Source organism: Varanus komodoensis, unplaced genomic scaffold (assembly GCF_004798865.1).
Source record: "Varanus komodoensis strain SLA01 unplaced genomic scaffold, ASM479886v1 scaffold16, whole genome shotgun sequence".
Taxonomy (NCBI): domain Eukaryota; kingdom Metazoa; phylum Chordata; class Lepidosauria; order Squamata; family Varanidae; genus Varanus; species Varanus komodoensis.
Window position 1 is genome coordinate 24,335,570 of NW_025335468.1, and position 25,411 is coordinate 24,360,980.

At 39.1% G+C, this 25,411-nt stretch overlaps 1 protein-coding gene across 1 annotated transcript in view; it reads right to left on the reverse strand.

The window, feature by feature from the left end:
* The window catches only part of LUZP2 (leucine zipper protein 2), a 196,988-nt gene that overhangs the window by 133,531 nt on the left and 38,046 nt on the right, over positions 1-25,411 (reverse strand). Inside the window, exon 6 of the mRNA XM_044426109.1 lies at positions 24,708-24,770. Coding sequence (XP_044282044.1) covers positions 24,708-24,770 — 63 coding nt within the window. The remainder of the gene's footprint in view (positions 1-24,707; positions 24,771-25,411) is intronic.

Genomic DNA, 25,411 nt, shown 5'->3' on the forward strand with positions numbered 1-25,411 from the left:
GCCTATGCAAAAGAAGAGGGTCCTTATAGTGTAATCAAATTACAAGAGTAATGGAACAGATCTACTAAATGGAGTTGTTTTTCATGGGGAAACTTAACAAATGAGCTTGAGTATTGAACTGCACTACTAGGATACTTGGAGCGGTCAAAGAAAACCTGCATTTTTGAGGGATAGCCCAGATTTAAATTCCCATGTTTAAGATCACTATGGCCCTTAATGGTAATATACTGAAACGCCATCCTCAAATGTTACACTTAACCATTACAGACAAACTATATCATATTATTCCTTATACTACCACTATGATCTACCTGGGACAATCTGGCTCAGGGAATCTTAATTGGCTAATGTAGTGGGATAAAAGCAATCAATCAATCAGATAAATAAATGTTACATCACTGTAAGATTTTTAGCCCAGCCTCAAATCTGTGCCAAGACAAAGACAATCAAATTAAAGTATTCCACTTTTAAGCAAAGGGGAAATGAAAGCCACTTAACATAGCTAGGCTAGTTTAAAAACGCATTTATTGGTAACTGAACTGGTCACATTTTCCCAAGGAAATTCACTATAAATTGTCTTTAGAATTAGCCAGGACTCTAAGCGCATATGCCAGGCGAGCAGGGAAAGGCATTTAAGGCTTTCCTTCACATTAATACCCTTATAACAATCCAAGCTGGCAGTCATTATTTTGGCAAAAATCACATGTGATGCATAATTGTTGTAAACAAGGGAAGCATGGAGGTGGCCAAGAATGAGCTTTTAAAAATATTTCTGAGTCCTACTTAAATATTTAATGACCACCAGCACAGATGTGGGCATTCGGCCACTCAGCAGTCAGCACCCTGTGTGGGAATCAATTACCAGAAGATGAAGTATTAAGTGAGAACTGTTCCAGTGTTCAGTAAAGGCACTGGGAAGAGACTTGCTGGATTTAATTGCTGTGAGAAAATTGTAGGGTCTCAATGAAATTACCAAGCACTGTATGTTCCCTGCTTCATCCTTGAGATAAGGATGCTTGCACACCCTCTTGTTGAGGTTAATTGAGGCCTTCTCTCACCCTCCCTTCCTCATCTCCCAGGAAGTGGGCGGGGGGGGGTAGTTTGCATATACTGACAGCCTCTGAAGCAGAGGGAGAAAGAATGGGGCAAAATCCATAGGAAGGGGCATTGTTCTTTGGATTTCCATTTGGAACCAGGGACATGCATCTACCTAGAGGCCCAGGAACAATGTTTGCCACATCAGGAATCCTTGTGACTAGAAGGATGTGTGTCTGCTTTTTTCTGCTTGTTTATTAATTTGAATCCATATTTAATTCCTCTCTATATGCACTAAATTGTATAGCATCTTTGACACAGATGTTTTTTGCTTCTTCCTAAGTATCCTCAGATCCAAAGTTAGGTGCCTTGGCTATACCAGGCCACTGGGGCTAAGACACCCACTGGCTAAACAAGTCAGAAGTACCTGAATAATTCAGGCAGGGCAAAGTTCAAGAAGGATGACCTGCAATTGCTGTTATCCCATACCAAAATGTAGGAATGAATTCTGTCACATTATCTTTTTGTGCTTCACTAGCTTTACTCATGCAACACTGCAAAACCCATCTGGCCAGCACTGAAAGGTCGTTAATGAAGCATTGAAGATTGCTGTGCTAATGCCAATGTTTCAGATGAAGTGCAAATTCTGCAACACAAGCTATATGCATATTTTAAAAACAATTTTGCATTATAATAGAACTTTGTGGAGTGGCAAAGTGCACTTAAGAAATAATTGAAGGATACGAAGAGAATGAAAAATACTGGTGATAGTATCATTTACTTTAACACCTGTACATATTAGAAAATAAGAAGAAGAGGGCAAAATCTTTCCACTTCCATTTGGATTACTTGAAAGAAGAAAGGTGGGGTATAGATGTAATAGTAACAACAACAAGAACAACAACAGCAATACTAATACAAGCAGTAGGCTAACTCATTGGGAAAGATGGTTAGCACAGATTAGAACAGCTTCTGATTGATCTGCTATCTGTTTGAATATATTTTATAATATTTTTACCATTTACCCACCAATCAACTCTCTGAAATGGTTGACTATAAATTAAAACTACAAAAACCCTTAATCCCAAGCACGAAACGTACATATAAGCCAAACACAACATTTAAAACATAGCCCCAACAATAAACCCAACAGAACACCACACATAATTTTTAACAAGCCTCTACAATAAATCAAGCCAGGAGCAACCAGCAGTCCAATATAAAATGGCATATAAAACATAATACACAGTATAAAACTCAGCTATTAAAATATTGGGAAAATAAAACGGGTTTTGCCTGCTTTGAAAAGAATCAAGAATCAAGGTGCACTTCTTTGGGGAGTTGGTTCCATAAACAGGGTGCCACAACAGAAAAGGTTCTTCCCCTTATGCACACCCTCCTTAAATCTCACAGAGGGGGCTCACAGAGAAGGACTTCTGATAGTGATCTTGGGGCACAGGTAGGCATATATGGAAGGAGGTGTCTGTGTCTATGACTTTATGCCACTACCCCATGTTTCAGGAGAGCACCCTGACTGTATCCATGAAGATGTGTACATGCATACGTATCAGTTTATAAGTTTGTCATCTCACCCAGTCTGTGGGAACAGTGAACACACAAGTCCATGATCTACATATCAGGTTTAATACATATGTTGGTTTCAATTCACACCAAGCCTATCTTAGCTGTCATCATACTTATTCAAGTCATTGCCTGCTGCCATGCTCTTGTGAACTGTTGGAAATTCTTTTGATATCATACTATTTCTTCTATTGTTGTACCCGAATTGAATTCAGATAACCCTGATTTCACCTTGATAGTGGTCTATTGTTTCATTTTAGTCTTAAGTGACAAGACAGCATGGATTGCAGAAAACAACCCATTCCTGAACTGCTCTGCCCTATGACTCTGGAAAATATTAAATAGTGTTTCATCTTGAGCACAGACTCAATGGAAGGGCAAAATAAATATTATTATTTTAGAAATATTGGTCTTATCTTCCTCATATTTCCCTTTTAAATGTTCTAGGCAATGTCAGTACCTTTCATCTGTGGAGTGTTCTGCTCCCTTTCCTGCCTTCCCCTCCTTCCCCTCCCCTTGTCCCAGCAAAATGAGCACAAAAATATCTGTGCAGTATAATTTGCATTGACTCCCAGTAAATTTCTGTATTGTTGTCAAAATCCCATTCACACCATAAAACTCTTTGTGGTTTGTCTTTAACTTATTTTGTGTACAAAAAATGTATTACTGCTTTTTCATTATGATCTTTTTATAGAAGCAAACCCAAAAAATGTATTGAAATATAATTGAATACGAAGCTATTGTTTGATATAACTCCAACCATATTCTGTGGGAGCTGGCTACTTTGACAGAGGAATACAAGGACTTAAATATGTCTACCAGACTTATAGGCAGGGTTAAACTGGACTTAACCCATCCTAGCCTCAATCCATCTTTTAATGTAAGAGCTTAATTGGGTTCAGGAAACTGACTTCCTTTTATTCAAGAGAATGAATGACTCTACTTTTACAGAATTATTGGTATTGCATTTAAATTTGTCTCTAAACTTGAGACAAGGCAAGAGAGAGAGAGTGAGAGAGAGACTTTAAATGCTGTCTGGTCTCTAAGATGCCTGGATGAGATAGACTTTTAAGTCACCTTTCCCCAGTGGAGATTCCTGAAGAAGTTTTGGACTACCAATTCCAATAGCCTGACCTAGCCTAGACAACAGTAGGGATAATAGGAGGTATAGTTCAAAGCATCAGAAAATACCCCTAATGCTTTAAATGCATCTGTAAACTTGAAAGAAATTTACTCTGTTGATTCAATTATTGTTGCCGTGAGGCAGTTTTCCTCCCATGTAAACACACTGCTCCCGAGTTTCTTTTCACAAAGCTTTATTGTTCCATGTGCCTATTGCTGCACATATTTGATTTCACCCAGACTGAAGTGTTTTGCTCTCCCTAATGCCTCTCAGTCTCCACCCAGCTTATATGCTTTGTTCCTGTCAACCTCTCCTCTTCCTGTGTTATGGTCCCTTTCCCACAGCCTGGCTCGCCATCACCTCCACCCACCTGGGCAAGTCCCCCAGCCACTCCCTGGCCTTCTGGTTTCCTGACATTCCAGAACCCCTTCATCTGTGCTGTCTGAACTTAAATTCCCATCAAAGACTGGTTGCACATGTTCTTCTTCCCTGTGCGCATGTACAATTGTTGTCATTTGGCCTGAAGGGAAGAATAGTATGAAATACCAGAGGAAAATTAAAAGTATCCTAGTACAATTAAGGGAAGAAATATACAGTGATACAGTAACAACAATGAGCACACTGAAGCAATGGGGACAGAGAGCCTTCAGAGATTCCCTGATTCCCCAGCCATCTGGGCAAAATCCCCTGCCCAGAAACTCCCTTGTCCCAGAGCCCTGGACCAGCTACTAGATTCAGTACACAGCAAATAAAGCTTGGGGGAAAATACAAGCTTATTAAAAGGTTAAAATATAGGGGTGGAGGATCTAAAGCACATAATCTAAAAGCAGGGAAAAGTGGGGAAGGGAAGGGGAAAGGGGGTTAGCAAGAACACAAGTTACAGCCAACATAGAACTATAATGAGTCAGAAGGAGTCTCTCAGGTCATCTTGTCTGAACCCCAGCTCCTTGTTGGCCCACTTGGACAGAAAATAACAAACTAGTTTTATCCAAGCCTATACAGAGTAACTCTTCTACCAGCACAGGATACATAGGATGCCACAGTGCTCTTCGGCAAGGAGAATCAGCAGCAGACAGGACCTCACAAGAGAGGAACAAAAGGCTTCTCAGTTCTTCAGGCTTTACCTGCTCCCCAGCCTGGGTCAGCTGATCTGTGAGGTGATGGTCCATCTGCCAGTGCCTGGGCTCACCAGTTACTCCAGTTTCACTCATTAGCAAGTCACTGCTGTTATCTCTGGTGCCCTTGACACAAAGGGAGGATGATGTCTCCCTGAGACTTTGGGCACCTGTTTCTTCTAGATTCCCACTAGGCTGGCACCTAGTTTTTCTAGCATTTTGTCAGTTCCAGGATTAACACTTCCCCTGCCCTTTGGAACCTCCAAAACTGGTTCATGTTACAGCAGCTGTCATGTTTGTATCTCTGCTAGGCAAGGAACTATATAGAAATTCCTTGTAACATGGGATTTGCCCTGCATTTCTAGTTATAGTTCTTTTTATGGTTCAAAAAAGAAAAACAAATCTAATGCTAATGCAAATCATTCCATGGGTCAAAACACATAATAAAGATGTAGCAAGTTGCCAATTTTTCATTTCTACTTTAAAGGAAGCACAAGGGGACCCAATCCAAATCCAAATCAAATTAAGAGTAGGGGCCAGAACTGTGGTTCCAGTCCATATCAGGCCCCAGTTCATGCAATTTATAGTGCAAACTATAGTGCAATTAAAGCAAACAAATCACTATTTGGCAATATAAATTGCAGATGGAGGGCAATTTGGATTGAGACCACAGTGTGGGGAAGGATTAACTCTGCAGACCACAGTGAACGGTCCCAGTTGGGCACATGCTAAATTGATTTAAAAGACATAACCACTTGTTACACCTGTAAAGTAACAAGGGTTTTGGGTGTAAGAGTGAAGAAATTCATTCTTCTTCCTGTTATTTAGCCTCCTGTATGGTTCCACTGAATTGAACTGACTCCTGATGCAATTGAAAGAAGAAAGTGACAAAATATGATTGTAGCTGAACATGAAGAAAACAAAAATCATGCCTGCAGATGAATTATACAACTTTGTCAACTATGAAGAAATTGAAATTTGAAAGACTGTGTGCACCTTAACTCATTAATTCAAGGAGAGAATGCAGCCAAGAAATTAGAAGACTGAAACTTGGAAGGATAGCAATGAAAAGATCCAGAACAGATCATCAAGTGTAGGTATGTTTCACTAGAGACCAAGGCTAAGTTCATCCACACTATTATATTTCTAATCAGTATTTATGGGTATGAAAGCTGGACAGTGAAGAAGAATAGCAGAAAAACAATTAATGTGTTCAAATTATGATGCAGGAAGGGAACTTTTCAAATACTGTGGGATGACAGAAAGACGAAAAAGTGGGTCCTATATCAAATTGGAACAGAACTTTCCTTAAAAATAAAAATGATGCACCTCAGGTTGTTGTGCTTTGGGCACCTCATAAGAAGGCTGGACTCACTGGAAAAGACAATCATGATAGGGAAATAGGCAAGACCAACTATGAGATGGATCGATTCCATAAAGCCAGTGTGGTGTAGTGGTTAAGAGCATGGGACTGGGACTCAGAGGGTCTGGGTTCTAGTCCCCGCTCAGCCATGAAGCCCACTGGGTGACTTTGGGCCAGTCACAGACTCTCAGCCCAACCTACCTCGCAGGGTTGTTGTTGTGGGGATAAGGTGGAGGAGGAGAATGATGTAAGCTGCCTTGAGCCCTTTGTAGGAAAAAGGCAGGATATAAATCGAAAAATAAATAAATAAATAAAATAAAAAAGCCACAGACTTGAGTTTGCAAGAACTGGGCGAGGCTGTCAAGGAAAAGGTCATCATAAGTTGGGGATGATGTGATTTACAACAAAAATTTACAACAAAAATTGTGATTGGCTAATATGGATCATCTCAGATTTGCTAAAGGTGTGTGTTTGTAGGAGAGGCACCTTGGTCATTGGTTTTGTTTGGCCTTTTGCATAGACTGCTTTTGATTGCTGGCTTCCTGGAATCCTATTCTATAGAAATGCATGATATTGCTACTTATAAACAGGTTAAATCCATTTTGTTATTTGTACTGCTCCCAAACCTTTCCCTGGTTCTCATCCCCTTTCTCCTTCTCATAAGTAAATTTAGCAACTCTCTTGATTAAATGTGTATGCATCCTTCCCATAAAGCCTTCATATTAAGTCCAGAGCTTTCTTCTTGGGTATTGCTACTGTATAAGGATTCAGAATTGGGGCTTTGAAATAGAAGATGCTGGCTTGGTCCAGTTAAAGTCCTGTAAAATCTGAGAGTCCTTTGCCTCAGGCTAAGTTGGACAAAAGGGGTGATTGCTAGGTTGGTGTTCAGTCTAAGTAGCCTTTTGTCTTTGTCTGCCCTGCCAGGAGTAAGGGTATTTCCCTTCCTGATAATGAATAATCTTTGGAGGTCAGGAAAACATCTGGAAAAGAACTGACACCTACTAGCTTAGCGGCATCTTCAGTATGTTGGATTACAAGGGATGGAAATAAAGCTGGTGAAATAAGTAAGCATTCCAGGGACATCTCTGCAGCAATCAATAGGATTAAGCAGTCACTGTCCAAACCGATGTTCTGCCTCACAGGTGACAGGACCTTTGTGCAACACGCATAGGATGTCAGATAATATCAGGCTCCATTTTCATCACACTTTCTGTGCCCATGCTGTAAGCTAATGCAATACAAAATAAAGGACTAATAGAAAGTGACAGTGTCACTAGGAGCCTATGTTGTACTGGCTTCCTGGAAATATGGCTATTTGAAGCCGATGATCAAAAGTGCTTTTCTGTCCCTCTAGCCATTTGCAAATGGAAGGCCAGTTAGGTTTTAACTGGTCAACATACTTTAATACTGGCTGGTTTAGATACTGAATACAGAAATATAGGAAACAGACTATGGTCCATATAGAGCCAGGGATACTCTGTATGCAAAGATGTATTCTGCCACTGAGCTATAGACCTTCTGTGATGGTGTTTTATCCCCACTTCACTGTCAAAACAGCGTATGAACTGAAAAATCATAGTGATGTTCCCCAAAGGCATGCAAAATATGCCATATATCATGTTCAAGCATTATTTAATAGCAGTGCTTACAAGCACAAGGACCGTTCACGCACACACAGTTCTGCTTACCCATTTTAAGACTGCAATCCTAGGCATAATTATATGGAAGTCAGTTGCACTAAAATATGTGGAAGTCCTTCAGTGTAAATGTTATCAGGATTGTATTATAAAAGTTAAATATGCCTGTCTGCATAGCTGTACCTCAAGCTAGCATGTTGAGTAACTTTTGCTAAGCTGGAAAGGTATGGGTGACCACAGTGGAAGTAGAGCAGGAGGTTGGACTTGATGGCCTTCTAGGCCCCTTCCAACTCTACTACTATTTTCTTCTATTCATATTTGGGAGGACTCTTCCCAGTCACAACTAGATCTATGAGGAGAAAGAGGAAATCAGGGAGGTCGGAGAAATGGCTATGAGGCACCTACAGAGTAAGACTTCAGATATCTATCACCTGAAATTTCCACCTGCAAGTTGGAATTTATCTTCTTCTTTTATGATGCTTGAAAATGTGAGGCAAGACCAGAATATGTAAGGGTCCAGTTTCTGGATTCTCCATCTATCAGGTGGAAAGTAGGTAGGCAATGCATCCCATTCAGTCAAGCAAAGTAATTCATTAGACTCAGACTGGTTGTTCTTTAGAGATGCAAATGGTTTTAAAGGTTATCCCTGATTGTTTTTTGGTCTAGGAACAAACCAACAAACCCCTCCCAGACATATACCTCTGAATCTACATATTCATATAGATGAATCTGACAGTTTAACTAAATACAAGGTTTATCCATATTTAAGTACTAAAAAGAAACAAATGAAAAATCACCTATCCTTAAGAATAAAGGAAAAGGACAGTTTATGAGGTACATCTGGAATGTCACATCAAAAGGAAGGGTTAAAATCACCTCTTCCACAGTATTTGCAAAAGATAGTATATTATACCATGTTCCCTTGAATAAACTTGTGTCCTTCATTCATCAATTAGCCCTGTTTAATTCCAGCTGCTGTATTCTAAATTCTTTATTTCTTTCCCTACCCTCACCTCCCAAGAAATAATATCACATCAAATCTGCCATCTAACTTACTTGGCAGTAATGCACTGTGGAAGTTACACCGGAATCGATACATAGGACTGCCCTGTGAGGAATTCAGACATGTATGCTAAAGTATGGTGATATTAAATGCAGGAAAAGCAAGGGTAATTTATTATTTTAAGAAGGTAACATAAAAATATATAGCAAATATGTTATGTTCCAGAATCATTGTTATCAAGAAACAACAATGGGATTGAGAACATGAATTTTCATCCAAGAGATAGTTTATAACAATGAAATAATGCCTGTGATGTTCAATTATTTTCACAAGCAGAGCTCAGATGCAAGCCATGGCTTTTATACTGAAGCCAGGTATAAGCTCTAGATTGTGGCACAAAGATGCAATGTGAGCACAGTGAGCTTGTCCTAACCTGTACCATTAATTAATGAAGGAAGGAAGGCTGAATACATAGACACAGAATTCTCCCATGCATTGATTTGATCTGGGTAGCCTAAACAACCTGGAATTATACATAAATTATAGATATAGAAGTGCAATGTGGTGGCACTAGCAATAAAGGTAATTAATAATTGTTGCAGTAAGAAGAGAAAATGGACCAGTGAATCGCCTTAGGGACATCAAAGACAATATAAAAGGACAAGTTCACCTAACTGAATGTAGCATCACTACGTAGAAACAAATATTACACTGCCAAAGAGGGAACTGGGTTATTGGAGCATAGCCAATGAGGCTAGCTTTGCAAAAGGAAATAAAGGGAAAAAAGAGAAGTGAGAAGAACATCATAATGAAGAAATATATAGAGAAAAAGCTTTCAGAAAACTGAAAAACAAAGTTCTTTTTTCTAAGGAAGGAAAAAATATAAATTATCTGAGATCGTATTTCCCACTGAGATAAGAGAACAGATTATCAATATGAGCAAAGCCAGAGAGAAAATATAGAAATGACCTTGTACTAAAATTATAAGAAAAGTTTATAGAAGCATGATGCTATATCAACTACGACAGAAACTGTGTGCTGCAGAAAAGGTCATTTGCTGACAAAGCAGCATAAAAAGAATTATTTTAAGAGCCACTAAAGTAGGCCATTCATGAAAAGGAAGATGGTATTGAAAAGCTCCAAAGAACCTGATAGTAAATAAAGACAGTGGAATTTACAATTGATGAATTTTACAAAGTGAAAATGCAGCAGCATAGACCAAGGAGGTCTAACTTCCGGAGTTCAGGAAACTAATCCCTTTGCCCCCAGCAACCAGTCCTGCCCAGTGAAAATCGAAGTCACAGCAGCAGTAAAGAAAAGAAACTGTTGAAATGAGTGTCTGCCTTGTTTTGAAAGAGAAATGGCTGCTTTTTTGCTGCTGCCAAATGTTGGCAGCAAATTCAGCAGCGCAGTAACAGCAGGTGGGGCATGTAGCTGGTGGGACATGCTGGGAAATGTAGGCCTTTTTCTCACTAAACTTGCCGAGAATTGAATCTTTAATCTACTGAAATTCTCCTTGAGCCATTTGGTGGAAGTGATGGCAATTTCACTTCTCAGATCATCATTTGCTTTTCCTGAGCTATTGAAATGCCTCTGAGATTTAAAGACGAGTGACTAATTATCCAAACTATCAAGTATTTCAACAGTACTGATTTTTTAATTGCAGTTTCTATAAGCAAATATGATGTTCTAAGGTTTAGTTACTCAGTGGCAGAGCCACATAATCAGGGTGGAGTGAAAAGTTTCCTATCATGAGCATGACACGTCACCATCCCGTCTGAAATGTCTCCTTGATCTTGTGTCCCCTCACACTCAGTTTGCTTAACTTGGTCGCATTACAACATGTTCCTTAGTTGGCTGTAATTGCCCTTGTAAGGAAAAACAACCTGAAGAGAAAAGGTGTGAAAACAGCAAAGAGCACAAGCCATGGCAGAAAGCAGCAGATAATTAAAAAGGTTAAAAATACACTAAGCATACTTTGAGTAACTATTCTCCATAAAATGTTAATGGGGAAAGTTTAGAGTAACTCAGAGTATGTTAGGTTTACAGTTCCAGTCTTCATCAGAATTCAGAGATTATGAGAAAAGAGATTCATTTGTTGATAACTGGTATTAGAAAAAGCAATAAAGATGGGAATATAAATTGATGCAAGTGCTATGATTTGTTTTATAATGTGAATGATTTGGCTGTCAGTGATGAAAAACATAAAGTAAAGAAAATGTTGGCAAGATTGGAAATAACTGATTAAAAAATTGAAATATTCATTAATCAGGCTGGATAAGGTTTTATATGGGTAAAATTGAAGGTACTTGAAATGTAAATTAATTTGAGCTGCATAATTATACATGCTAAATAGGCAGTTTTAGGCTTCATAATATGTTCATATTTGGGACTAATGAACTGTAAAATGATGATCAAGGAGGAATTCAAATAAATGTAGATCTACAAGTTCTCTGTTCTTACTGAAATCTAAACATATTTATAGGTTTTTAAATGTTGCAATGCATGCTGTAATTATGAGGCAGTCTTTACATGTTATCTGTTTAACTTGGACAATAATTATCAATAGTGTGGTCTTTATAAGCAGAATTCATAAGTGCTTAATATCATCTTCAGTAAATAAGACCATCCATAGCTTTAAATAAAAACTGCAGTCCTCCATCAAAACTATTTTACACCAGAAAATATTGGCATTAGCCCCAGTTAGTCTCATGCCTCTTTCTATAAGAGAATACGATGTAAGATTAAACATACATCCAAAGGAAGATAATAGTAATGAGCAAACTAACCCCACATGAATGTGTTATCTTCATGAAAAATAGCAAACTTCTCCATGCAAGCTCAGGTGAGGGTTGCCCTTTAATATAAATAATTTTCCTCCCATGCACACAATCAAAGTGGATCTTGGAAGCTGTAGATTGGAATTAAGTACCCACTTCCTGAACAGTTGTCATCATGTGGCCATCACTGATCATGGAGATGAAGAAGAGAACTGTCCTTGAAAAATCATAGAGAAAGTTTTAAAAGTTTTGAAAGATACCAGAAAACAGGAGTATGATGTGTCTATCACATCTACACCTGAGACCAGTTGAAATGATGTTGTGTCAGTGGGAAATGGTGAGAAACAAAATGGAGGGTAGTGAAAGAGAAGGAACTGATCTCGGCAGGCCCCTGATAGGTTATAGTCACTATCACGGAAGGGGAAATTCGAATTCAGCATGACGGAGGGGATGCATTTCCCATTTCCAGGGCCATGAGCCTGATGTCTTCCTGGTTTAAAAAGACTCATCTAGGAGGCTGAATCCCTCTAGCACTTGCAGAGTGGGGAGAGGCCAGGGTGAAAGAAATACCCTTCCCCATGCAGGCCTTTGCAGCACCACAAAGATCCTATGCGTGTGTATGTGTGGTGTGTGTGTGTGTGTGTATGAATAGTACTCTCAGAAAAGAATGCAACTTATTTTTCTTTCTGCTTGGATTATTTGTCTAACGTTGAAGCACTGAAGACATTAAGATTCACTAGCCATATATGAGCGTCAACCATTGGAAAACAAAATGGATCTGTTTGTGCTCTCCTGTTTCTTACTAGACTGCAGAAATTCATTCTCAGTGACATTTCTGCTCCATGTGTATATGTAGCAAGAAAGCACTCGAAATCCATTCTAGTAGCTGTGTTTCATCAAACTGAAGCTGTCTACATGAGGCATTTATGGTGTATCTGACATCCCTCAATCCCAAAGGTTTGCAGGTCTTTTTCACTATGTTGTCATCTTCCAAGTTCTCTCCTCTTTTTCCAGCAAATCTTCTGTCTCCACCTGCTTTTTGAGCAAGGAAACTCAAATGTTAAATATGCAATATGGAACAGATCCGAATGAAAGTTTCCTGTATTATCACAATTCTGCTACACTGCAGTTTCACAATAATGGTTAATGGAACATATGGAAAGGCAGGAAAAAATAAAACCCTAGAAAAAGTCCCATGTAGAGGACCCATTCCTACTTCTGCAAAGTAAATGGAATAAGCCTCAGTTAAACAGCGGGTTACATTCCTCATGTATAGAAGCCCTAAGCTGCCATTTTAATTGCGGTGAGTGCAAATAATCCCCATTGATTTTACCAGGTCTCACATTCAATTACAGATATTTGCAACTAGGCTGTAAGTTGACTTATTCCTTTGAATTACTGCGTAAAATTCAGTCCCTTGGTCCATTTCCTTGTGCCTTTGGTTCTTTGGTCCCTCAAAACATTTGCTTCATTCCAGAACATGAATATGTGGATGGTTACTCTGCTGAAAGGACCTTCTATACTCCTAACCACAGGGGCACTTGAATATAAAATATTTGAATGCCACACACAAAGGTTTTGCAGATGCAAAACAGGATTTCATACACAGTCAAAAACAAATGCTGTTTATATCATATATGTTAGAAAATCCAATTATTAATGCAAATAACTGTTGCTTTTATACCATCTTTGTGGGATAATCCAGACAAGACGGAGGTTCAATCCAGACAAGATGGAGGTCCTGTTGGTTGGTGGATTGGGCTTCGGAGAGGGTGGATTTGACCTGGTCCTGAATGGGGTTGCACTCCCTAAACGGCTTGGGTCCTGGTTACCTGAAGGAGCGCTTACATCCATATATGCCCGACCGCCCCTTGAGATCTGCGGGAGAGGCCCTTCTCCGGGAACCCTCCATGAAAGAAATTAGGAGGGTAGGTACTCGGAGGAGGGCTTTCTCTGCGGTGGCGCCCAATCTATGGAATGTGCTCCCCAGAGAGGTCCGCCTGGCGCCGTCGTTATTTGTTTTTTGGCGCCAGGTGAAGACCTTTTTATTTAAACATCATTTTAATTGTTAACAATATTTGCTTATTTATCTGGACAGGGCAACTTCTTTTATATTTTTTATTTATTTTATATTGTTAATTTTAATTTTATATTGTTATTTTGTATTTTATTGTATTGTAAGCCGCCCTGAGGCTTCGGCAAGGGGCGGCATAGAAAAGTTCTAATAAATAAATAAATAAAATATAAAGAGAAAATGCATCTGTATTGATAGATGAAATGTCAGGGCTTCTTTTAATTCATCCTTCAGAAGTTACATGTTGCCTTTGTTCTGCTTAAACTATGCGGCTGCACCATCCACAACACTACCTTTCTGAATGCATCTATCCTTTTATCACTTGTCCCATTATGTAGCGCATGAAATATTCCCACAGCTTTCAAACAGCTTCTCTACCTCTGATCTATGTTATATTGTCTTTCTTCATTGATGTACTTCAGACGTAGTTTGTTAAAAAAGAGTCCACACTTTAAAAGGTATGTGTACTGGGGGAAATTGGGAGAGTTGGGATAATGCCCTCTTCCTAATTATACACTTGGCATGATAATAAACCCCAGTTTCCTATCTTCTACCTGTGTTATCACCCTGTAGGTAACTGGCAAGTGCTAGCCATGGACATCAGTTCTGGGTTGTTCATCTCCCAACAACCCAGAATTCTTGGTTCATGTGTCACGGATAACCAGCTGGGCATCCCCAGCTTATTTAGTTCTTCCAAGCTGCAGTACAACTGATCCAATGTGGAAGATCCAGCACTCTTGTTCACTCACTCCCACTGTGTTCACAACAGCTCATGGTTTAAACAAACAATAGGGTTGCTTTGATGTATGGACCATGTCTTGGTGTCTTTATAGTAATATAATAAAGAAAGAAATAATTTTCCCTTTTAGAATGTGTGCTTGTGCGTGTTCTGAAAGTATATTGACATTGGTGATGCACATGCTTTAGGATTAAGATATATTTTAATTTCATTCTGGATGTGTCTTCTCAGAAGTAAATCCTACTGGATTCAGTGAGATTACTTTCAGCTAAGGAGGTATAGGATGTAATCTAAAAACATGTTTCTAATCACTTCTGTGCAGATGCCTGATGAAGTTCAGTGAAATCTACTCCTAAGAAACTCTGCAAAGGATGGCAGTTTTAGTGGATTTGTATTTTTTAGCAGTAATATATATCCCATTCTAAATGGAATCAGTAAGATCAGATACACAAAGAATACTGGTCTAAAATATAAAGTGCATTTAATAATAAATTAATATAATTTTGGTATACATAAAGTAGCTCACAGCACAATCCTGTGTGTGCCTACGTAGAAGCAAGTCCTACTGAGTTCAGTGGAGATACTCCCAGGAGTCTGTGCATAGGATTACTGACGCAACTACTTCTGTTTTTAAACGTTTTGGCCACTGGCACTTATTATTTATTTATTTATTTATTTATTAAAACATTTTTATGCCGCCCCATTCGCCGAAGCCTCGGGGCAGCTTACAACAATAAATTAAATAATTATAATCATAAATTAAAAATGTAAACATTAGAATAAAATACAAACATACAGTATAAAATAAGCCGCCCTGGCCAGATAAAATTCAATAATATTGATATTTAAAATGCCGCTTAAATAAAAAGGTCTTTGCCTGGCGCCGAAAAACAAATAACGACGGCGCCAGGCGGACCTCTCTGGGGAGCGCATTCCATAGATTGGGCGCCACCGCAGAGAAAGCCCTCCTCCGAGTACCCACCCTCCTAATTTCTTTCACGGAGGGTTCCCGGAGAAGGGCCTCTCCCGCAGATCTCAGGGGGTGGCCGGGCATATACGGATGTAAGCGCTCCTTCAGGTAACCAGGACCCAAGCCATTTAGGGCTTTATAGGTCATCACCAACACCTTGAATTGGGCCTGGACTTCAATGGGAAGCCAGTGAAGCTGACGGAGAACTGGAGTCATGTGAACATAACGCCCAGTCCCTGTCAGCAGCCTGGCAGCTCTATTTTGAACCAATTGAAGTATCCGGACCATCTTCAAGGGTAGCCCCACGTAGAGTGCATTACAGAAGTCCAGACGGGAAGTCACCAGCACATGTGTTATTAGGCTAGCAACTGTCCTGCACAAAAACTTCAGAATAAAGTAGGATGGGAGGCAGAAATAAATGATGAGTCCAACAAATGTGAAAAAAGCCCTTGAAAGACTGACATCTAGTGTATAATACAAAGTTTAGGAAACCAAATATTTAGGCCCCCATTCATCACATTCCTATAGTCCACATAACAAAACAGTTGGATGAGATGATTCTTTAGAGCCTGTGTGGAACTTGGAAAATTATTCATGTTACGAGCAATGATTTTGACATACAGGTAGTCCCTAGGCTAAGAACGAGTTCCGTTCCTTAAGATCAATTTGTATGTAAGTTGAATCACATGATTAAGCCAAATGTTTACATTAGTGTAAGTATATATTTTAGATTTCTATGCATATGAAACACTTAAGAAACACTTCCGTATTCACCAAAACATCTTAAACACAATACAACATCGTAAGAATGACAATAATACATTAATAATAAAGTAACTACTAGCACTGGAGAGAGAAAGAATCTGTATATATGTGTGTAGGTATACAGTATTGAAAAAAACAAATAAAAGAAACAATTCTTAAAACAGTTTAGAACATTCTTGGGGTAACATTAAGCCTAGCATTAACTAATAATGATGGAGACGGACCTGGTGCAGGAGAGTTGTGAAGGGAAGGGTTTAACCCTGGAGTCTCTTTCTTGAAGCAGGTCTCAAGGGTTTTTTGTATAGCCATTTTCTTTTTCTCATAATAAATTGCCTTGTAACAGGTGAGGGCCTCAGTAACTGCACGATAAACCTTTGTGAACCTCTCTAAAACACATGCCCAAAACACACTGGCTTGGGTATGCTTGAGTCAATGCTGCAGAACAAAACTTTATCAGTACTGCATCTCTAGGGAACTATGCAGCCACTGATGATGTGTTGCCAAATGTGTTGCATAGTTCCTTAGAGATATTTACTGCTTTTCCCTAGAATATTCATATAGGCTTTATGGCAGTCCACACATTCAGGTTGTTCATAACTAGGAAGTTAGTAATCTTGGGACTACCTGTATTACCTACCTACAGGGTGAAAAGCCATATTTAAAATGAAGGGAATATTGTATTCAGCATTCTTTGAATATAAAAAGTGGGGAGGAGAAGGGAAGGATAAGGGGGTGAGAGTTTTCTTCCTTTTTATTTTCAATGGCATGTTTCTTTGTTCCAACCCAGATACGGCAAGCTGTAAAAACAGGTTTCCAACTCCTTATCTGAATCAATAGCAAGCATATTGTGCAACCAAATGAACACGTAAATTAATGTGACAAGTCACACTAAATTACTTTCAACAAAAATGCATATTTAAAGGGATCCAGTGCATATAGTCTTCATATATGCATTTTTGAAAAATCAAAATTAATTTTATGGCATATCTTGGAATCTTCAAAGTATAGGTTCCAGATCTATCCTTAGCTTCTTGTATTTCATAGAATAACTGCACAGAAAACTATTACTTCACAAATAAAGGCAAGGGTTTCATTTGTGCCACTTAGACATTGCTTATAATATACTGTTGGTTGATTCTCAGCATTTATATGTAACTCTCTGGTCTTTAAAGCTGCCACCAGTACTTGACACATGCTAGTATATAAAAGCATGTCTCCTTGTTCAGTCATACATGCTCATACGTTACTGAGAACAGTCCTCTGAAAGGCTGAGAGGTCCTCTGTTTGAAGAGCTTCCCAATCCAAGCCCAGCTTAAAGATGAAGAAAATGCATGCACAGGGTGAGTGAAGGACTTGAATTTACCCATCAGCACTGAGCACACAGGCAGCAGGTTGAAAGGCAAAGAGATCCTTTTATATGGAAAATGCATTGCATTTCTATTAAATTATAATCATTATATATATAATCTGTACATAATTTAGTGTATGCAAATTTTATTTTGTCCTTTTCTGGGGTGATGCATAATACTCTGAGCAGGGCTTCCTTTTTCTCTCCCAGAAGATTAAGACAGAAAGTGACTATCTAGAGTCTTTTATTATGTTAAAGCTGGCCCCAGAGGAATGCTTTGTGATGAAAAGATGGTAAGGTAAATGTAGTTAGAAAGAAGCACCCATCAAGTTAATGAGCTGACTCACTGGGGATGGAGCACTGTGGATAGAAGCAAATTCCAAGCAGATCTTTGATTCCAAGTTATCTTGAACTGACAAATGGACAAGTGGTATGAACAAGTTGTCATCCTTGTCCCCTGACCCTCCTGTTCTACAGTCTCTGCAAACCACAGGGGCTATGCTTCTCACCAGCTATTGGCTTATCTCACTGGACTGGCATTCTGACTCCACCTCTTCTTCCAGATTCAGATTCAGGTATCTGTCTTGGAATGCTGTATTTTGAGAGAAGTAGGACTAGTGCCTACACATTAGTGGCCATCCCACCTCCTTCAGCTTTCCTGTTTGGGGAATTGAATATTCATCTATACTGTACCCTGATAAATGCACCCAAGGATCTCACAGGTCTATGCAATGAGTACCAATAAGGCCATGATGGGTCACGTCAAGAAAGGGGTCCTTTTCCACAATAATCCTTTCCCGAAAAATGAGTTGCATGCCCAGTTCCATGATGGGCATTGCTGCTGCACATGTGAGCCACTGTTGTGTGCTGAGGTTATTGGACTGGCTTATGAATGCCATTGTGAGAAGGACTCAGAATTGTGTTTGACAGTTGCTTGATCATTTCAGCATATGGGAACAATGGGCCCACTGGCATGAATTTAACATGCCAATGATGTTCTTGTGACTTTGTCCTTGGCCATCTTTTTTCCAGGCTCTTTTTATTTACCTCCATAAACATGGTACCTGTGAAGAAATAGGGACTTTTGCAACAATTTTTCCTAGCTTTCCATGCAGTTAGAAAAATAAATAGTATTTTAACTAAACATTACAAGACAGGGAGGCAATGTCACTGTGTGTTGGTCTGCAGCTCAACTTATCATTGACTATTTGACTGTGGGGATTGGGGAGGCCTATTATGAAAATATCAAATCATATATTAACTAAAAGTTACAAAGAAGAGGCTAAAAGTTACATAAAGTAGTCTAGTCACAAAGTCCACTTAATTGTTTCTGAGTTCAATGCTGTCAAAAATTCAAGACAAATTGTCAGACTTTTCGAAAGATGTGCTTATGCCTTGAATCTTGAGTGGCTTAAAGACGGCATTGTGTCTTAAATCATAGTAAGGTCAATTGAAAATTAGTTGGACAATTTGAGTAACAGGTATAGAAATGTCTTCCTATTATTGAGCTCTTTTGTCAAGCTTACAAAGAGCCACTCACTCACCTGGGTGATTAATGATGTCATATAGGCAACCAGGCAGGGAAGCCATTCTCTTTTGAGTTACTCACTTGTTTCACAATCCTAGCTAGCCATGAGTACTGAAGGCTGGCCTAAGGAATATAAAAGAGGTGCACCTGTGCACCCTTTTTATCCCATTCCCACTTGCTATTCAGTCCTCTCTAGGCAGTGGGTTGCTGACACCTGTCTTCTTCCTCTGCCACCACCTGTCTTCCACTGTTCTGCAGAAGAGGGATGAGAGTTTTCCCAGTCCATGCTGAGTCAAGCTAAAGTAGCTGCCAGCCGTTCTAGGAACTATCCTGCCCATCTTGCATCAGACATTTAGAACTGTTCCTGGCTCCTTTCACTCACAACCTCAACTGGGATACCTCTTTGATCTTCCTGGTGCTTAGCTGGGACAACTGCTATCATGCTGGGGAGAAACTCCTCACAGATTTCCTGAGTGACCAAGATCTGAGATCTTTAGAGTGAAGTTAATTTAATATTTTTGTGGTACTAAGGCTGTTAAGAGGAAGTTTCACATTCAGAAGACATCCTGATTTATTTGCCAGGTTGCATGGATAAAGAGGCTCTTGTTATGGTCAGCCTGGGGTGGCCACTCAGCCAGACTGTACTGATTCCATCTTGCCTGTGACCAAGACAAAGAAACCTTTCTTTTGCAACTAGCTACAGGTTTCTGCTTAAATGAAAGGCCAGGTTATTTGACACTGGCACTGCAATGCAATGCAGATGACCTGGCAGAAGTCCTCTGCTGGCCAATAGCTCCCACCTAGCCAATGCATTCAGCAGCAAACTGTTTAGGTGCCTGAACCATCAGAATCTCATGGACTCCATCTCAGATCTGGGAATGACCTATTCCCAGCCACTGGACAGCCACTTGACCGAGGAAGAAGAGATGCCTCTGAAAACTCCATCCAAGTAAGGGAATTCTCCGAAAAAGGAAGTGAAGGAACTGCAAGAGGTCTTTCTCTTCCAGCACAGGTGCTAGGAACAAGTCTCTCAGGAGGTAAGTGAACCTCAGTCAGGCCCATAGAAAGATTGTGTGAGGTTTCTCTGGTATGGGTGCTCAGGTGTAATTTTTCCCCAAACAACGGGAAGTGGCTGACCTGACATAGGCAGGAGACAACTTTGCCATGGACATAGTGCATCTTCAAGAGGCATCTTAGTGTAGGGCTGTGCTCACTAAGCTGCATTTTCTTATTGTTATTCATTGCCACCAATCTGCTGCCCCACACCTCTGTCCATTGGCAAATACTCATCCATACTCCTGTATTGAAGTCAAGACATGATCAAACGCATGTAGTAAATGTCTTTCTTACTTTATGGCTCAAATCTTTGCACCAGTAGACACTGAGATGGTATCAGACAACCTTGAAGGGTACAGCTAAGCAACCAACTCATTAACCCATCAAATCTCCACCTGAGAATTAAAGCAGTATTTCCATCCATTGTGAATAATCATATATACAGCTTTTCATGCCTCTTTGAGGCTGAAAGTGGAAAAAGATAACAGAAAAGCACGAACAAGCAACGCACCCAGGCAGCAAAGATGTTTACAATAAAAATTCATGTTTTGCATTTTTGCTTGGTGCAACACAGTGCTGAAAGCACCACTAAATTTTAATCTAATTTAAGGAATATCATTCATTGGAATTCATTAGGCACCAGTAAGCATTTCATTGAACTGATGCAGGCAGTCCCTAAGCAGCCCTAAGCTCCCATTTCATACTTTTTCTTTTTATGTGTCCTTTAAAGCAATTTATGTGAAAGGAGAACATAGATATTGTATGACTCCCTGAGAGACATTTTAACACAATTTCCATCCCAAAGAGGTTTGTGAGAGTGCAGATGGAAAATGAAATGGTCTCGCAGGAACTTGTGGGTGACAATGTTTCAGCCAAACTGCTATATAAGATAAAGTGGCAGAGGATCAAAGCTTTTTATGCCACCCAGGATCAAATACTTGTTTAAACTGAAGAGCTACAAATGCCCCAAATGTGCTAAAATGGTATGGAAGGTTTTAAGAATCCCCTAATTAGGTTGATTCCTTAATGTCAACTTCATTCAACATATACTTCAAGATAACAGCAGCAGCAGCATCAACAACATAAAGGTTTTGCTGCAAAATATATGGCTACTTCTCTGGGGAGCAGGGAAATACGTATCTTTGGTGGATGCTATTAATTAGGTTCTAGATATTTTACCATAGGCCTTCTTGCAGATCACTTATTTAGACCCATTGCTTCAAGCTTCAGAAATATAATTTTAAAACTTTTCAGTTTAAAGGTTTTGGCTCCTGTCCAATTCCCAGAATTTAATGTACAATTATGCTACTTTTTAGTTAGGCTACAATCCTATGTATTTTTAGACAAGGAAAACAAAAGAGGAATTCTATAACTTCCAGCATTCCTCATCTGGGAGTTATATACAGGGGAATTGATTTTAGTTTATGATAACACTATTTTTGTTTAACCATTGTTCTTGGTTTTTATTTTTATCAATTTATCAAGTTTGTGAATCACTTTGATGGTCTTATCTGTAGTTAAAAATGGTATATCTATATCTACACACAAACACACACACACATATATATCAGCAAAACACAGCCCCTCACTTCTAAGAAAAATGTTTTACTAGCTCGTTTTTCACTCCTGAGCTCAGTTTTCACTCATTTCATACAATTCAAACACCTCTGAGCTTCTTATGACACAGCCATCGCAGAGCTCATAAATCTATTCTTCTTAGAGTTCAAATTAGAAAAACACAATCCACTCATACAATTAAGAACTGGGAATCTGAGGCTGCAATCACATATTCACTTACCTAGCAGTAATTCTCACTGATCACAATGAGTCGACATTTTTAGGATTGCGTGGTGACTTCAGCACAGCAACTAGATGTAACATCGATTAAAGTGGATTCTTCTCCAAATGTCTTAACAGCTTTTTGCAAGATAACAGGTGGTGTTTGCCAAAATGCATGCATCAGGACTTTGCACAGAGTTTCAGGCTTGTTCAGAATTTTACAGAATTATCTTTCAGGCTAATACAGAAGTTCAAAGCCTTTCTTTCTTCTGATTTTCAAAAGTATAGTTAGACTGCAATCCTATACATTCTTACTTGAGGGTAAGACTACTGAACACAATGGGATGTACTTCTGAAGACACATGCATAACACTATGCTGGTAATAGCTAATGATGCTACATTTGTTGCTACAGTGTCAGTGTAAAGAAAACATTATTTTGAATGTATTATCAGCATTCCCCTTCAATGTTAGTAAAGATAAACTAACATTGAATGAGGTTCTGTGATCTGACAAGCATAGCAACCCTCCAAATATGACATCAAGGTTCTTCTAAGTCTTTTAAATTGGACCAAGTATTGCTTTTGAGAACTTCTACATGTATACCCTGTAGAGGACCACTGAGCTGGGTCCTTCCATTGACCATATGCTGACATCTGAAGGAGCCAAAAGGAATATGTCCAACTCCATGTGCAGCTGGCTCTGGAAACAAGCATGCACATGAGGGATAAAAGCACATGGAGAAGAAGCTTGATCCTACTTTCCTCCACCAGGAGTTTTTCTTCTGTTTCTAACTGGTACATGGAGTAGGGCAGAAACATATTTTTAGTTTTGACATCCCAGAAGAATTAAACTGCTCCTTCCCATGTACTCTGGTCTTGATCTTGATACCCTGTGTGTGTTGCCAAGAGACAGTGGTTCTCAGAATTCAGAATACAGTGAACACCATACCAGGAAAGGGCTAAAGATTTTATAGCAAAGCACCGTAATGCGATGATTGGAGAGAGCAGCGAAAGAGCAAAATTCTATACTTATGACCCTATTGCTATTGAGAAGCCATTTGGAATCAGTGGAAAACATGATTCCGAATGGCCTGATTGCATGCAATTCCTTTCTTGATTGTCTTGTGTCAAAAATCTAAATTGGGAGGGTTCCTAAGACACATACACTGTCCCAGTAATGCATTCTGTTCTGGCAACAGAGCTACAAATCTGTTCTTGGGCTTTTTAATTAATGTTAGCATTCAAAGATCAGTCTATTTGTTGTCTAGTTGTTTTGGCATGTGCTGACCCCCAGAAGGAGTGGAAGAATATGACTGTTTCCATGTGTGCTCTGTGACTTGGACTTTGCATTTGCTTAGAAAATGTTGACACACTCTTGCAAAGTGAAAAGTTCTGCCTAACAAGTGGCAGAGAGTCAGATCCAGCTATTCTCATAACAAGTGCCTAACCTTGAGATCTTGCCAGAGGCCACCAGCTCCTTTGCTGTACAATCAGAAACTAGTAATTGAATCTGGGAAATAACAAGAAGAGCTTACTATGAAAAGCAACAGACCCAACTGGAAGTCTTGACATAAGGAGCAATTTTGCACCACTAACTCCTGAAATGTCAATGGTCTTTCACAGTTCTACAGCATCATACTTTTAATGTAAAAAAAGAAAACACTTCACATAATACTTCAAGTTCATCTATTCTGTAATGTGACCCCAAGAATTTAGAAAAGAGAACCAGAAAAAGCAGGTTCAATAAAACAGGCAGCCAAAAGCCTGTAAGGGGCAGGTAATCAAACCCTAGGAAATGCAACACTTCAGAAAGCGGTCAGAAGCCTTTGGGCTGAGCTAGCTTTAAGAATATAGATTCCAACTCAGTGATGACAAAATAAGGGATTAGCTGGTCAGTAAGCAAGGATCAAGAGGTCAATGCAGAATATTTTCCTGGGATGAGGTGAGGTTGCTTAAAGGAACTACATGTAAGAATCAGAGACACCAGAAAGGTACTTGGCTACAAGAACAAGCATTTGGGACAAGCACATAGTTTGCACTTCTAAAGTCAACATGACCAAAAGAATCCTGCCTCTTTTATGGTCTGAATAAGCAAACAAACCACATTCTGTCCTGCCAGCTGGGTGTAATAGAGTAATCCTTCACATGTCAAGAACTGCAAATGTCTGCATTAAAATTGGCAAATGCCTTTACTGTATGTTCAGAGCTACGGGACATGATCAAAGCACTGGATGTTGTGTGAAGTACAAAATCTGTTTCAGGAGCCCTTAGAAGTAGATCCATGGTGAACAGCACAATATCTTCACGTTGGATTAGCATGAGCAACACTGCCAGGTGATTTCAAAAAGGGGAGGGGAAAGTTCCCCTCCCTTGTTGAGGGATACTTATTTGGTGTACATTTTGGCTTAATGATTTTTAAATGTCTATTTCAATACATGTTCTTGTAGAATTACATGTAGAATTATGACAGTAATGATTCTTGTTGCTGACAGGATACAAGATGATTTCAAATTTATATTTCAGATTATATTCTTAATTTATTGGTTGAAATTCTACAGTAACATATGAATCCCTATGTATTACAAATGCATGTTCTTACAATTGCAACAATAAAGCGTTAAATAAAACTCCATTTCACCTTTATGGTTCCACACACTCACTGAGTAATGTAATAATGTGAACATTCCTTGCCATTTTTTTTATTTCCATGGAAACAAATGCAGACATATTTTATGTAAATTATATATCATTATTTCTAATACTTTATCTATTTTTAAAAATCTGTTTCTGACAACTGACAGTCATCTTACCTCATTTTGGAGATCTCTGATCATTTTGCTTTTCCTCTCCATTTCAGTCTTCAAAAAATTAATCTGGAAACACAGATTAACAATTTAATACATCTGCATAAATCTACCAACAGGCAAGATGGCTAGAACAAAATCATTCCCAAGAGAGAAGTATTTTTCACTTTTGATTGTATAGGTTTTTGCTTGGAATTATTCCTCAAAACAAACAAGATTCTCTTCTATCACCATTATATTTGTTACAAAAGGCAGATGATGGTGCTCTATGAGAACTGTGCTACTCTGGTGGAGTGGGGAGAGAAACAGAGGGGGAAAATGGGATGCCAGACCTATTTTGAAGCAAAATTTCTCTTTATATAAGGAAAACTAGGAGATCAAAGAGAAGGCTAATCTAGAACATTTTCCCCTGCTACCTGGAGTTTTTCCATTTACTCTCACCTCCTAGTCTACAGCATGGAAATAGGATGGCAAGTTATAAGTTTCTCTAGAAAATTGTACTCTTGCTTGTGTTCATGTTCAGGGTGAGCAACAGAGAAAATCTGAAGTAAAAAATGAACTCAAATGAAATTCTCATACATCCTTATTCCTGCTATTATATTTGTTGCTTTTTGCACCTTCTGGTATTCTAGACCTCCCTATAAAGAGAATGTGCACATTCTGAATGGAAAATTATTGGTGGTGAGAGATATGAGAAAAGAGCAGATGTA